Below are 13,643 nucleotides of genomic sequence, written 5' to 3' on the forward strand. Positions count from 1 at the left end.
GAGTGGAAAATCTAAAGAGATGTGGTGTTTTGTTGAAACTGAAAAATGGAAGTTGGAATGCTCAAGGAAGTAAAGAGGATATTGGAGATTAAGATTAATGACAAGCTTGAAGCTTTTTTTTATAATAAACAAATATTAGTTGTTAATTTGTTGCTAGTTGTCACATATAATTGGTAAGTTTATCTGATTCTGTGTAGAGATTAAGCGGCACAGCAAGAAATATTTCCAGATATATATGACCACAGAAAGTGCAAGACTGCATGCATAACTTAGGAAAAAGGTATGGTTGTAGAGTAACTTCACTCTCCAGTCAGTCTCAATCAAATCACAGTGCGGGGAAGTAAAGGCAGTGGTATAACACAAAAAGCTATACAATATTTTCTCTCATAGGTACAAGCAATGGTTGGAGAGAGAAAAAAAAAAGAAAGGCATATGACCTAAAGTAGACGTTAACGTGTGAGTGATGACTTGCTACCTAATCCTAACCTCAATTGTTCCGTAAGGGACGCGAACTACTATAAGAACCCATGTACAAATGAATCAATGTTTAGCAAAACAGGCGATTAAAAATATCCGGTTTAATCTTCTGAAGCAATGAGATTCCACCAACATGCTTTGCCAACTCCCCAGTGACACGGTCCATATAAAGCGAGTATAGTCCATTTCTGCTTTCCAGAAGTTCTAATGCTTTTCTTGCCTGAATAATTGACATCATCCAATCTTCAAGTAGCACTGTAATGTCATGGTTACCACTTAGTTTAAGTTGTTAAACTTGGTTCATCGTCATCAGACAATTAACACATAATATTTTGTTGGCAAGACAAATTGAAGGAAAATTTAATAGCTAAGAAATTAAAATGTTGACTGTCATCCTTTTATTTGTTATGAGTCAAAGAAACCAAGGCTTGAGACAGCGGGAAATTAATAAAGTTGATTAAGAATTTATGTAAAATAATAATAATAATAATAATAATAATAATAATAATAATAATAATAAAATTAATAATAATAATAATAATTGGGGGGAAGTATGATTCATACTGGTGTCAAAATCTTCAGCTTTTGACCACTCTAGTAAGTAATCTGCGACCAAGAACTCAATTAGCTGGATCCTGACACCCAAAAATAAAAATAAGATAGATTGTCTTTGAAAACATTGCTCGTTTGGCCAAAGCCAATATAGAGTAATCCATTGTGAATCTGTGATATTAAAATTTGGAGATCATACTTATGGGCATTTGTAAAGAACTTACATAATGAACATACATTCGTGCATGTCAGGAAAAGTATCATCAAAAGGATCGGAGAAAAGCAAACGTTCTGCGAGCACCAAAATTTTTTGACAAACGGAAAGTATAGCCCGTTGGCCAATATAGGGCTCACTTCCAAGTTTACGGACCAAATGCTGAATACAGAACTGTGCACTGGTGTCACTGTGTTGAGACCCTAGAAGATACAATTTTGGAAAAGAAAGGGAACAAAAAGACCATAAAGTAATTAGAATAAATACAAATTTTGTCAAAGAAAAATAAGAAATGAAAATAATATTTAATGCTTAAGCTACAGAATAAAGGTCAGAAACGCGACACTTCTACATTCGTTTTTAAGGTCTTATACTACACATTATTACGCTAACAATGTAAGTAAAAATCATATATTAGTCATCAAGATCAAACTAGTAATACCATTTTCTGACAAGTATGAGCACATCTTCATAGTCAAACGTGTAACTAGGCTGTTGATAATTCGTTCAACAAGTTCCAGGTTCCTCCCCGTAGACAGAAGATTCTTCAGCGAAACTTCAGAAAAGATATACAACAATTTTCAATATGGATGACAAAAAATATGGCTGTGGATTTCATGAGTAATTCATATGTCAGTGATCCATAATAAGAGCATAAAAATCAAAGGACAACAAAGTAGAGTTCAAGAAGTAGAACTTGATGTTAATCACTCGTAAATTATCACTTCAAGGGAGAAATGGGGAGAGTTAGGAACCTGTATTACGTTTACCTTGTATTGCTTATAAGCCCACAGCCATAAATAATTCATAACTAACTGACCAGAGGTAGCAGCTGTATTGGCAGGAGCACCGGATGTGCAACGAGAATAGTTCCCCTTCCCCTATCCCTCACCTCACCACTAGGACACCACTCCACTGAGTTTACAGGGTGGACATGGGTCTTACTAAATCATTAACTTATTCAACACAAAAGATAATTTCACACAGGGATTTTTTGCAGCAGATCAATTGTACACCCAATGGCTACATGGGTAAGCAACTCTAAAATTACTAAGGCCGCTCATATCACAATGCATAAGTACATGCAGGGATTTATGCAGGTTAAGTACATGCATGGATGGAACAAAGTCATTACAAATTAAAACATACTTTTAATAAGCACTTCTAGATATTGTTCTCCATTTTCTATATAGATTTTTAGATTTTATAGATTTTTTAATAAGCACTTTTAGATTTTTACTTAGAAATTCTAAGTAGTTCTAGATTTATCTAATTTCAAATTATTAACATGGTCTTCAATTAGTGAAAGAGCGGCATACCAAATTTAAAAGTGTACATCATGATGTGCCAGATTTCGAACTTAGAAGGCATATGATTTCAAACATTTAATTTGAAAGAAAAAGGAGAGTAGGAAAAGCACTTCAATTGGTGAAGAGAGCAGAATACCCAATATAAAGTCAACGGATTGGTGTGCCAAGTTTGCAAACTTTGAATCATCAACCTGCAAAATACAGTGAATAACCATATGAAATACAATTAAAAAATTAGCACATCAAAAACATATGTTCGCATTCTATGTAATACTACCAAATGTATTATTTGAATATCAAATTGGTTAAAGGAAAATGCTAAAAAGTAGTGAAGCACACTGACAGATGATACAGTCTCACACAGCTCCACAAGAAAATCAACAGAGGCCTTAAGCTGCTCTGTTTCATCCTCCTCAGCTAAACCTACGATTTTAGTTTCAAATAGAAAACAGATTTAGTGCAACATTAGCTTTTAAATTCCTAAAAATGGTAAACAGATTTGGTGCAAACTACATTCGTTTTTAAATTCCTAAAAATGGTAAAGAGACATTTTGATATCTAAAGATGCGAGACGATGTCACTGTGTCTTTGAAAGTATCCAAATTACAAAAACATCACGCAGTCAGTATCTTCTGTTAGTAGTTTTATGGACTAAACAACTAACATAAGACACATTTGATGATCAAATCAAACTAACTAACAAAAACACATTTGAAGATCAAAATGATGAATAATGACACAATCAAATATATTTTTTGTAATTTTGGCAAATTCAAGGACTTTAGCCACAATGCCAAATACATTCAAGGACCAAATTGATTGTTCGCTATTCCGAAAAGTATCATAACGTGACATGCATAAAGCTTAACCTTAATCTAAAAAGAAAACCATCATTCTAGTAACAAATTATGAAATATCTAAAATTCAGTTACAGTATGAGTGTATAACTGAAAATGCTATTATCAAGTAAGTACCTAAAGAAATCCGTTGTTGACTTGAAGAAGATGAAGAACCAATTCTTCTCCTCCTTTCCTTAAATCGCACTGCAAGCAAATTTTGAACATCAATTAGCAATTCAAAAGCGCAATACCACAACTAACAATAATAAGAACATAATGATTATGAATCCTGATGATAAATTGATAATGATACCTTGTCTAAGAAATCTTCGACGAAGGACATCATTGAATCTGTTATTAGAAGAATCATTTCCATCACGCTTAGGACTTAATTGACCTAAATTATCGAAGAAATAGCACTTGCAAGAAGCATTCTCAGGAAATAGATCACAATGTGAAGCATCTGAATCCAAAACAAAACAAAAAACTCAGAATCATATCACAATTGCACTTGAATATGCGTTTATATATAAGAAAGAAAATCAGCGACGAACCTTGAGTTTCTTTCAGATCTTCTCTGAGGCGTAGAATTTCTTGCTTCCTTTCCTTAGCCTGAGAATCAAAAAATGAAATCACGAGAAAACAAACACAAACACAAACACATCGGATTCTGAAGAAAAGAAGGGAGAGTAGTTTCGAACCTTTCGCTTCCAACGGAGAAGAGCCTCCGATTGCGAAGGAGAAATCGCATTGGAGTTTTCTATGAACTTAGATCGGAGAAGTGAAACCGCTACCGCTAGCTTTATAGATTCATCACTCGCAGCGGTATTTCTATTTCCAGCGTCTGCCATTTCCTTCAGATTCGAAGTGAAAAGGGCGCGAAACCTAATTAAAGCGACTGCGATTGTATCTGAAACTGAGAACTTATATACCAACTCAATTCATGCTTTCAGTTTTATAAGTTAATCCATAAATTACAATTATTATTTTATTTTTTTTGACAAAACTCAAATGTATTTATAATCCTTACTTGACTTGCAAATACTATCACTTTCCTATCTTTAATTTTTTCTCTTAATATTGTGTCCGCGAAACAATCAGAGTGAGATAGGGAGACTAATATGAAATCGTTTTTATCCAACTTGTCAGTCTATTGTGTGTTTTTGTTACTCGATCATGGGAAGGGATTCTCTCCCGTACCGGATAATATTCAGTGAAATCTCCACCTTTGATTAATTTTTTAATAATTAAAATTTTGTGGGTCATAGGGGAATGAATAGGTGTGATTGCACAGGGAGAAAATGTGACTGGAGACAACCTCAACCTCCACCCCTCGATATAACATCCATTAGATTGAGCATCCACATGTAATAATCCTAGCCAATCTCAACTCACACACTCACACCTAATCTCACACCCCCCAAATTTCTCACGTACCCCCCAAATTACTCGCGCACCCCCAAATTACTCGCGCACCCCCCCCCCCAAATTTCTCATGCACCCCCCAATTTCTAGCGCACCCCCAAATTTCTAGCGCACCCCCCAAAATTTTTCACGCACCCCCAGATGACTTGTGCGCCCAATTTTTTTTTAACCCCCCATATTTCAAGCCTAAACCATTTTGCTGTGGGAATGGTTTCAAAAATATACACTCCAAAACCATTAAGTGCATAAGATGGTTTTGAAGTACAACCTATAATTAGAATCATAATTATTTTTTTTTGGTACAATTATAATCATTATTTAAAACCAGTTAAATGGTTTCAGATAGTTATACACTAAAACCATTTGTATTGTAAAATGGTTTTATGTGTGTTTTTATGGTTTCAAAAATTCTGAAAACCATTATGCTGGTTAAATGGTTTCAGATAGTTATACACTGAAACCATTTGTATTGTAAAATGGTTTTATGTGTGTTTTTATGGTTTTAAAAATTCTGGAAACCATTATGTTGGTTAAATGGTTTCAGATAGTTATACACTGAAACCATTTGTATTGTAAAATGGTTTTATGTGTGTTTATATGGTTTTAAAAATTCTGGAAACCATTATGTTGGTTAAATGGTTTCAAATCACAATTATTGTTTGTATTCTAATTATAGGGTTGTACTCTAAAACCATCTTATACACTTAATGGTTTTGGAGTGCATATCTCTGAAACCATTCCCACAACAAAATGGTTTAGGCTAGAAATGTGAAGGGGACCAAAAAAATAAAATTGGGGGGCAAAAGTCATATTGGGGGTGCATGAGAAATTTGGGGGTGCATGAGAAATTTGGGGGTGCACAAGTAATTTGGGGGGTGCATGAGTAATTTGGGGGGTGCACAAGTAATTTGGGGGGTGCACTAAGTAACTTATGCATGGTGCATAAGGATAGCTTATGTATAATAACCAATCTCACTCTATCGTATTGTCATATTGAATAGTATATCACTGTATTGATGAACAATATGTTTGTCAAAAACTAAATTAAACCTATATTTAACTAAAATAAAATAAAAGTTGTAGCATCAGTCGACCTCATCGTAACTTATTCATATAAAATGATGAACAAGGGGTCGTCTGAAAAAACACATACCATGAGTGAAATTTAGAGTTTAGAAACAGAAATGGGAGTGAACACAAATTACTTTTGGCACATACGAATTAATTTGTCTATTTAACTATTTTCTTAATTGGTTATCACGTTCATTAGAAAAAGACGTGTGCAGAAATATAAGTTACGGTATTAAAATATGAACTTAAGTGGTCCAATTTAATTTCATTTGTTGTTGGATTCCCTCTAAAATAGTATGATTGAGTCAAACTTTACCACCTTTATTTGTCGTTGGAATGATATGCAACAATTAGTTGAATATCATCTTTGGGCAAAAGATTTAGTGGCTTTGATAATACATAGGTTTATACCATCATTGATTTTCAATTGCACACAAGTATAGATTCCAATCACTAGGAGTTCAAATCCAATAGAATAGTACAAATTTTACGGGTCACTGATATCGGGGGAAACAAGCAAAGATGGTTCGTGAAGATCAATTTTGCAAAGCAAACATGGAGGTTTTGGTGTGTGGTGGGAGGAGGAGCATATGATTGAGATGGAGATGAGAAAAGATCCAAATATCAGAAACGATGTTACTTGTTCCAACTCCATGCTTCTAGTTATTATTGGTGGGTGATTTGGTTAGCTTAGCTATCTTGTAATTTGGTTTGTAACACAACCAAAAGCTTCCAACAGATAAACACACAATGGACATTCAGATTATCCAAGGTAGACCAGAAACGCATTGGGATGTTGGGATGCAACAATAAAGTTGGAATAAGTGGGTATATAGATGGAATAATTATCAAATTTCTCACTCTTTTTGACCTAGACAAAGTGATAGACACTGAAACTCGCACATAGAACAGTAAGATCTCGGGTTCAAACCTGCCTAACAATATCAGATTTTGCACCTTATAACTTACCTTCTTGATATTGCATTTCTTTTCATTCAGAAATTATGAATAATGATAACTGGCAATTCCTGTCATTATTAGAATTTAGGATTGGGGAAGTTCATCGTATATACAGGAATGAAAATAATCAAACCATAAATTAGATATGCACACAAACAAGACAACAAGACAGAAATCTAAATCACCAAAAGAAAAACTAGCAGAAATAACGACAATAACATTTATGAACCGGCCAGTTTAACAATTACTCTGTCAAGAAAAAATGGCAACTAATGAAATACAAAAACATTTGGACCCCCTAAGGGATGGGCCACTATCCTGGAGAAACTTGGCATATGATTTAGCCAACTGGAAAACAAAATCCTTAGCTTTATGGTTTAACTTTTCCCTCAATAAACAACTCTACGACATCAAAACCAAAAAAAAAAATTATACAACTGATGAAAATACCTGAATCTGGAAGCTCCACTTTAAAATCATACTGTAATACAAAGTATCTATAACTCAAAGTGAGCATAAAAGGGGAGGGAATTTGAAAGTGGTGAAACAAGGCTTCATCCAGTAACAGATATCAGTACTCTCGCGCAGTGTCTTTTGATTCTTCATTCGAACAGAGACTGGCAGGCCTCAATATCAGATGCTTGTGAATCCAACACAGCTTGCCCGGTTGACTGCACTGCAGAGTTGAATATTGCTTTCTGGAAGTAGTCATCACCCACCTTCTTAAGAATCTCTCTCACCACCTTAAAGTCTAAACCCCCAGCCGAAACTAGTTTCCCTATTATCTCACCAAAGTTACTTGGTGCTTTAGGTAAATCAATGCTAATATCATCAATCAGAGAAGCAAATAACAAACATCCAGTCCCTATGTCTCTAGCTGAGAGAATCTTCTTGGTAAACAGATACTCAATAAGTTTGGCAACAGGTTCAACACATGGTGGATTTTTTTCTAGTCCAAGGGAAATGGCTTCCTTGACAACCTCTGGGTAATAAGTTGGAGGAGCTTTTAGCTCCTCCACACACATCAATGCCTCGTCCAACATCCGAATATTGAAATATTCTTCCAGAAGAGAGACAGTTTTGCGGTGAAGATCATCAATATTCTTCAATGCAGCTGAGTCCTGAGGCTTCTCAGGGGATACGGCAGAAACAGGTTTAACAGGGGAAGGGATTTGAGGTGCAGGCTCAGTACCTGAAGCAAAGTCTGATGGACGAGCAGGAGTGCCACCTCCGTGCACCAGGGCACTATTCTTCCCACTTATGAGACCACTACTACCTTGAGGCAGTAACTTTGAGTTTAGAGCTGATGGCTTGGAAAGGAAAGGAGACTGCCCACGTCCTCCAACTTGTGAGACGGACATGTCTCCTCTTGGCATAGATCTAGTTCTAGGCACCTCCCAGTTATCATTATCAATACCCGGCATCCCAGGCATCTTCCTGGTACCCGGCATCCCAGGCATTAAACCTCCTGTACCAGGTCGGGTAATGGGAAAGCCCCCAACAGCCGCATTACCTTGAACACCAGAAACACGGTTGTTTCTCATACCTGCAGTGGCACCTGGACGCAACCCAAGATTATTTTCTGCCTCCTTATGGATTTCACTGATGGTTTTGGCCTTAACCTAGATACAGATAGAGTAAAACATTAATACTTCAGATAAAAAAAATGAAAATTCAACATTTGAATTTTGAGACATAACGTATCTGCAGAACAATAAACTTTGTAAGTTTACCTCTTCCCGTCTTGGAATCCAGTTACTAGCACGCAAATCTATGACATCACGAACCATGAATCTCATCCGCAGTACAAGTTGAGGATTGGTGCTCAATTCTTTCAACCGTTTAAAGTACATATCATTTATACGTCGTGATTTTGGGCTTTCATCAAGCTGCTTGCCAATAGTGTTGAAAAAATGACATATGGCTTCAACATTTTCCTCAGCCGGACAGACCTTGCTGTCAGAAGGTCCCAAAAGCTCCTGTTCATAACATCAGTTAACCTAGCAGGTAAGTGAATACTTCCAAACCAACAATAAATTACATAACAGTCAAGTCATAAGTCCTGCTAGAACCTGAACAATGTGATGGACAATCTTTTCAGGAACCATTTTTTGCTTCAGCAGCTCACCGATTAAACGAATATTTCCTAGGGTACGAATTTTGACAAGTCTTTCCTTGTCACGTCGCTCCGACTCCTGCTCAGGGGAAGTCATCTGCGCCAATTCTTCCCTCAGTTTACCAGCACCTTCAAAAGCTTCCTGGCAGTTATTCAAGAGTACTCTCTTAAAAGTTATTTCTTTCCCATCAGGTTCTTCAGATGGGAATGGAGGCAGCTTTTCATTAAGATCAGAACACAGCTGAGCATACATGGGGCAGAATGTTGGTTCTAGCACTGCCTTATCAAATATCAATGAAATGACTCCCTGCAATTGCAAAGACAAGTCAGTTGAGAACAACTAACAAGGATGCAAAGAGAAATATATTTTCAAAAGAGGGGGAAAAGGAGGGTGGGGAACCTTCAATATATCAGCTGATGTAATTCCAGAATCGATCAACTGACCCTTCAGAAGATCAAATTTCTCAGGAGTCAACTTGTTTAGTATCCTGCATTCAAGTAATTAACAGCATTTAGTATAGCAGTAGCACAAAAACAAAGTGTAAACAGCAGTTCAATAGTTTACAGGAATATATAAATAAAAATAAATAATATTGTCCAACTGGAGAATATTGACTTATACTAGTATCCTGCATTGAAGTAGTTAACAGCATGTAAGCATAGCAGTAGCAAGCCTAGCAATTCTGAAGGCTTGTACTAGAGTTACTTCAGTAAAGAAGCAAACCAAAAAAAAGTGTACACAGCAGTTCAAAAGTTTTACACGGAAAAAAAATGAATAAATAAATATTGTCCAACAAGTGAATATTGACTTGTAGTTATTTTGGTAATGGGATAAAGTGCAGTCCCCCAAACTGTTGTTTATAACAAGATCAAAGAGAACTACTAGCCATTAGGGTACATGAATGGAAGTTTCAGGACAAAACAAAGTCAAATGGAAATCAGTATCAAACTATCAACAGATAGTGAAGAATTAAAATTACCCTTTAACAGTCTTTAAGACACGATCCTTGTCAGACAGACTTCCCCTTCTAGCAGACCATGGTTGATCAGCCTTGACTAGAGTAGGCGCAGGTCCTCCCTGAATTAACGAGACAAAGATTTGTAAAAAAGACAATAAACAATCCAATCCACTGTAATCTATGTGCAGACCATACAATGCCAACTATTTAAAAGGTTTTACTTCAAGGAAAAATAAAACCTTGGTTTCTAAATGATGAGAGACTCAAACATCACCTAATAAAACAAAGAAAAAAAAATGCCATGTAGTTCTGCCAATGTTTATTACCCCTTGGTTCTGTTTATCTGGACGAATAGCCTGAATAGTATTGCCAGGTTCTCTGTCCTTGAGATTATCCCAAGACCTCTCATCTGCGTTTGCCTGAAGTTGGGGAGTTCGGCCACGCCAGTCACGGTTATCTGGTTCAGAATATCGATTTTGAATTTGAGCTGGGGGCTGCAGAAGATAATAATATACACATGAATACAAAATTTAAACTAAATATTTGACAATAGTCATAAATAAAAATTCATAAAAATGACAATGTATAATTGCAGCAGTCAAAAGAATAAAATAGCGGCATTTAAACACGATAATTTTTCATTCATTGTTGAAATGAGCCCCTGCAAGGTACTAATAGTAGTATGTTCCCCCTGATAAATCAACACTCGACTTACCCAACAGGATGAAAAAGGATTCAGGGCTTACAAAGCTAACAGAATAAATAAAAGACAGAAAACACACTCACGTTATTTTCTACACGACCCCAACTTTGATCTTCACCAAAAAGTTCAGCATCAATATCATGTCTGAGCTTTAAAATATCACCAGGGGTCTCCTCAACAGTCTGTGAGCAAAAGAAATATTAGTCACTACATATATGGACTCAAAAGCAGTTCTCTAGAGAAAAAACGTCCAAATATGACCCAAAGGAATACAAAACATTTATACAGCGACTTAGACAGTAGCATGGGTTGCATTTCAATGAACCATAAGCTTCCATGAAAAAACTAGAAAAGTAGGGAAATGGTTGCAGATAGGCAGCAGGTGAACAAAAAACTCATCCGGGAAAAGTTAACAAATTTGAAATAATCACTTACCTCTTTAATCTTTAAAAGCTCTTCTTTGGTATATCGCACACGCTCACGACCTTCAAACTGCGAATCTCCAACCTAAAATGGCAGTAGTAGTTAGAAATAAATCCCATAACATAGTCATAGTCAAACTAGCACATTTCAAGCATGCAACCCAAGGAAAGAAAATTACTCAAGTTAGAATACAGTGACATAAATTCTATGCACTAACATCACAGCGAAGATATCTATCAAGTTTAATTAAGTCGTTAAGTGTTATTTCAAAGCATTGCTTTCAAATAAAAACAAACAAAGCAGTCATAAGCAACTGTGAAAATTGAGTCCATATATATGGATTAACCACACATAGACGAAGCTGAAATCAATATGAAATATGGATGAATGACATAAAGAATAGACAGAAATACCAAAAATTTATATTAGATTTTATGCACAAAAGTTGCAGCATCAACCAGAATTCGGAAATGAATATCAATATATGTGGGATCTTCATGGGTAATTTGAGACTTAGTCAAACCCACCTAAAGCCCACACATTGCTTTCTGTCCATATTTACAGCAAGTACACGTACTTAAGTGTCCTACCAAGAATTAGGACATTAAAACCAAGCCTGGCTTTTGTCTTATGGGGTCTTAACTTAAATCCCCAGCTGTTAGACAGCAAATAAATGACGGTGAACAGAACAAACAAGTCTTTTAAGTATATGTTAAATGGCTCTTCTAAAGCGTTATCATCATGCTTTTATAAAGTTGTCAAGCAAATCTAGTTGGTTCTTCTAAAGCGTTATTCCCACTGGTCCCTATTATATAATCAAAAATTTACTTTTTAGGTTCATTGAGTTAAACTATGTATCTGGTCTATACTATAGGACCAGATACATAGTTTATTCAATGAACCTAAAAAGTGAGATTTTTTTCTTATAATAGGGAACGGAGGGAGTATCGTATCTTCATGCTTTTATAAAATTTTTAAGCAAGTCAGTTAAATTCCAAAATGCACAACCATCAAAATCCAGACGCATTCAAATTGATGGAGTTACACAAAATGAACCACGTAATAAAGGCGCAGTGCAGCACGTAAAGACAAATTGTTTGTTGGCGCAAGACGTCGCAACTCAACTTAAATTTAAAAGATGCGGTAACAGATTGATTGTTAATATTAGTCAAGTTGATCTGAAATTAAATATATATACCATTGAAAAAACCATTAATTAAATTTACAAATAAAGTAAAAACATAATTTGAAAACATAAACCGGATAAAGTAAAAACATAAACGTCGCGTCATTGTGAATTAAACAGAATATATGTATGTGGGATCTTTTACGAGTAATTTGCGACCGAGTCAAACCCACCTAAAATACATAAACCAAATAAAGTAAAAACATAAACATTAAACAATGGCGTAATTGTGAATTAAACCGAATATATGTATGTGGGATCTTTATGAGTAACATGAAACTGAGTCAAACTCACCTAAAGCCCACGAATTACTTTCTGTCCATATTTACGGCAAGTTCACATCTTAAGTGTCCCACCAAGAATTAGGACATTACATTAGAATCAAGAGCTTTAACAGCAAATAAACGACCGTATACAAAACATACAAGTATTTAAGTATATTTTAGTTACCGCTTCTAAAGAGTTACCTTCATGGTTTGATGATAAAGTTATAACAAAAAATCAGTTCAGTTCCAAAATAAACAATCATCAAAACTCAGACACATTCAAATCTATGGAATTAAACAAAAGTCACAGTGCTGTTAAACACTAACACATAAAGATAAATTATTTATCAGCCCAATACCTCACAGCTCAAATTAAATTTAAAACAAACAACAAAAACAGCAAAAGATAAAGTCTTAATATTAACCAAGTTGATCTGGGGACATAATGTTTACACATTCACACAATAAAATATAAACATACATTAAACGAATCGAATATTCATGAATTGAACCATTCTAACTCCAATGAACAACAAATAAATAACAAAAAGCAATAAAAAATAGAAATTTAATAAACAAGAGTGTAAATTGAATAGATAAAAAAACAGATCCAACGAAAAAGGGTTTATACCTTAAAAGCAAAGTGAGAAGAAGCAGCACCATGAGGACGAAGCAGAGAAAGATCAGATGAAAAAGAACCAAAAGAAGGATTAACCGATGAGTTTGAAGAGGAAGAATCAAATCTAGGAGCGAGAAGCCTGTTTCCTCGACCACCACCAGGCCTCAAGCTAAGAACCGTTTGATCACCTTGCTGCATACCTTGCGATCTTAACGCTTTTCGAGAGAGATTGCTGAATAAGATAAAATAAGAGAGAGATTCAGCGGCGGCGCCGAATCGAAGAAGAAGAAGAAGAATAAGGATTGAAATAAGAGAAGAAGGGAGAGAAAGGGATTGGATTGTGGATTGAATTGAAGGTAAGAGAAGAGAGGCGCTAGCTAGGTATTTGGATATTTCTCTCTCTTCTGCGGAGTGAGAAGAAGAGAGAACTGCGTGTGCGTTACAACGGAGGGTGACAAAAAACCCTTATTACACTATTTATGCCTTGCGTTCACTTTACAATAAAAAAACAATATTAAATATT

At 35.5% G+C, this 13,643-nt stretch overlaps 2 protein-coding genes and 2 non-coding genes across 5 annotated transcripts; all 4 read right to left on the minus strand.

Annotated features, from left to right (window-relative positions):
- Positions 1–236: 236 nt before the first annotated feature.
- On the minus strand, positions 237–4,435 carry LOC123906934 (protein MULTIPOLAR SPINDLE 1). Of its 2 annotated transcripts, XM_045956968.1 has the most exons (10): positions 4,094–4,435; positions 3,947–4,004; positions 3,706–3,855; positions 3,528–3,596; positions 2,897–2,976; positions 2,690–2,744; positions 1,686–1,799; positions 1,254–1,446; positions 1,042–1,112; positions 237–732 (listed from the first exon to the last, which is right to left on the minus strand). In XM_045956968.1, exons 1-10 carry the CDS (start codon positions 4,241–4,243, stop codon positions 548–550), a joined length of 1,125 nt encoding a protein of 374 aa, XP_045812924.1. In that variant the 5' UTR covers positions 4,244–4,435; the 3' UTR covers positions 237–547. The 2 variants fall into 2 exon arrangements, with proteins under 2 accessions (XP_045812924.1, XP_045812925.1); XM_045956969.1 differs by lacking the exon at positions 1,686–1,799 and having other exon boundaries at positions 339–732; positions 4,094–4,339.
- Positions 4,436–7,025: 2,590 nt separating this feature from the next.
- On the minus strand, positions 7,026–13,643 carry LOC123906935 (eukaryotic translation initiation factor). The gene is made up of 9 exons (XM_045956971.1): positions 13,133–13,643; positions 11,062–11,133; positions 10,710–10,808; positions 10,250–10,417; positions 9,945–10,042; positions 9,365–9,452; positions 8,921–9,271; positions 8,582–8,827; positions 7,026–8,470 (listed from the first exon to the last, which is right to left on the minus strand). The coding sequence occupies exons 1-9, from the start codon at positions 13,316–13,318 to the stop codon at positions 7,451–7,453; spliced, it is 2,328 nt and encodes a 775-aa protein (XP_045812927.1). The 5' UTR covers positions 13,319–13,643; the 3' UTR covers positions 7,026–7,450.
- LOC123912044 lies at positions 11,528–11,631 on the minus strand. The gene has a single exon (XR_006810903.1). It is a non-coding gene; the product is annotated as a small nucleolar RNA snoR103 (small nucleolar RNA).
- On the minus strand, positions 12,481–12,584 carry LOC123912045. The gene has a single exon (XR_006810904.1). It is a non-coding gene; the product is annotated as a small nucleolar RNA snoR103 (small nucleolar RNA).

This window comes from Trifolium pratense, linkage group LG2 (assembly GCF_020283565.1).
Source record: "Trifolium pratense cultivar HEN17-A07 linkage group LG2, ARS_RC_1.1, whole genome shotgun sequence".
Lineage (NCBI taxonomy): Eukaryota > Viridiplantae > Streptophyta > Magnoliopsida > Fabales > Fabaceae > Trifolium > Trifolium pratense.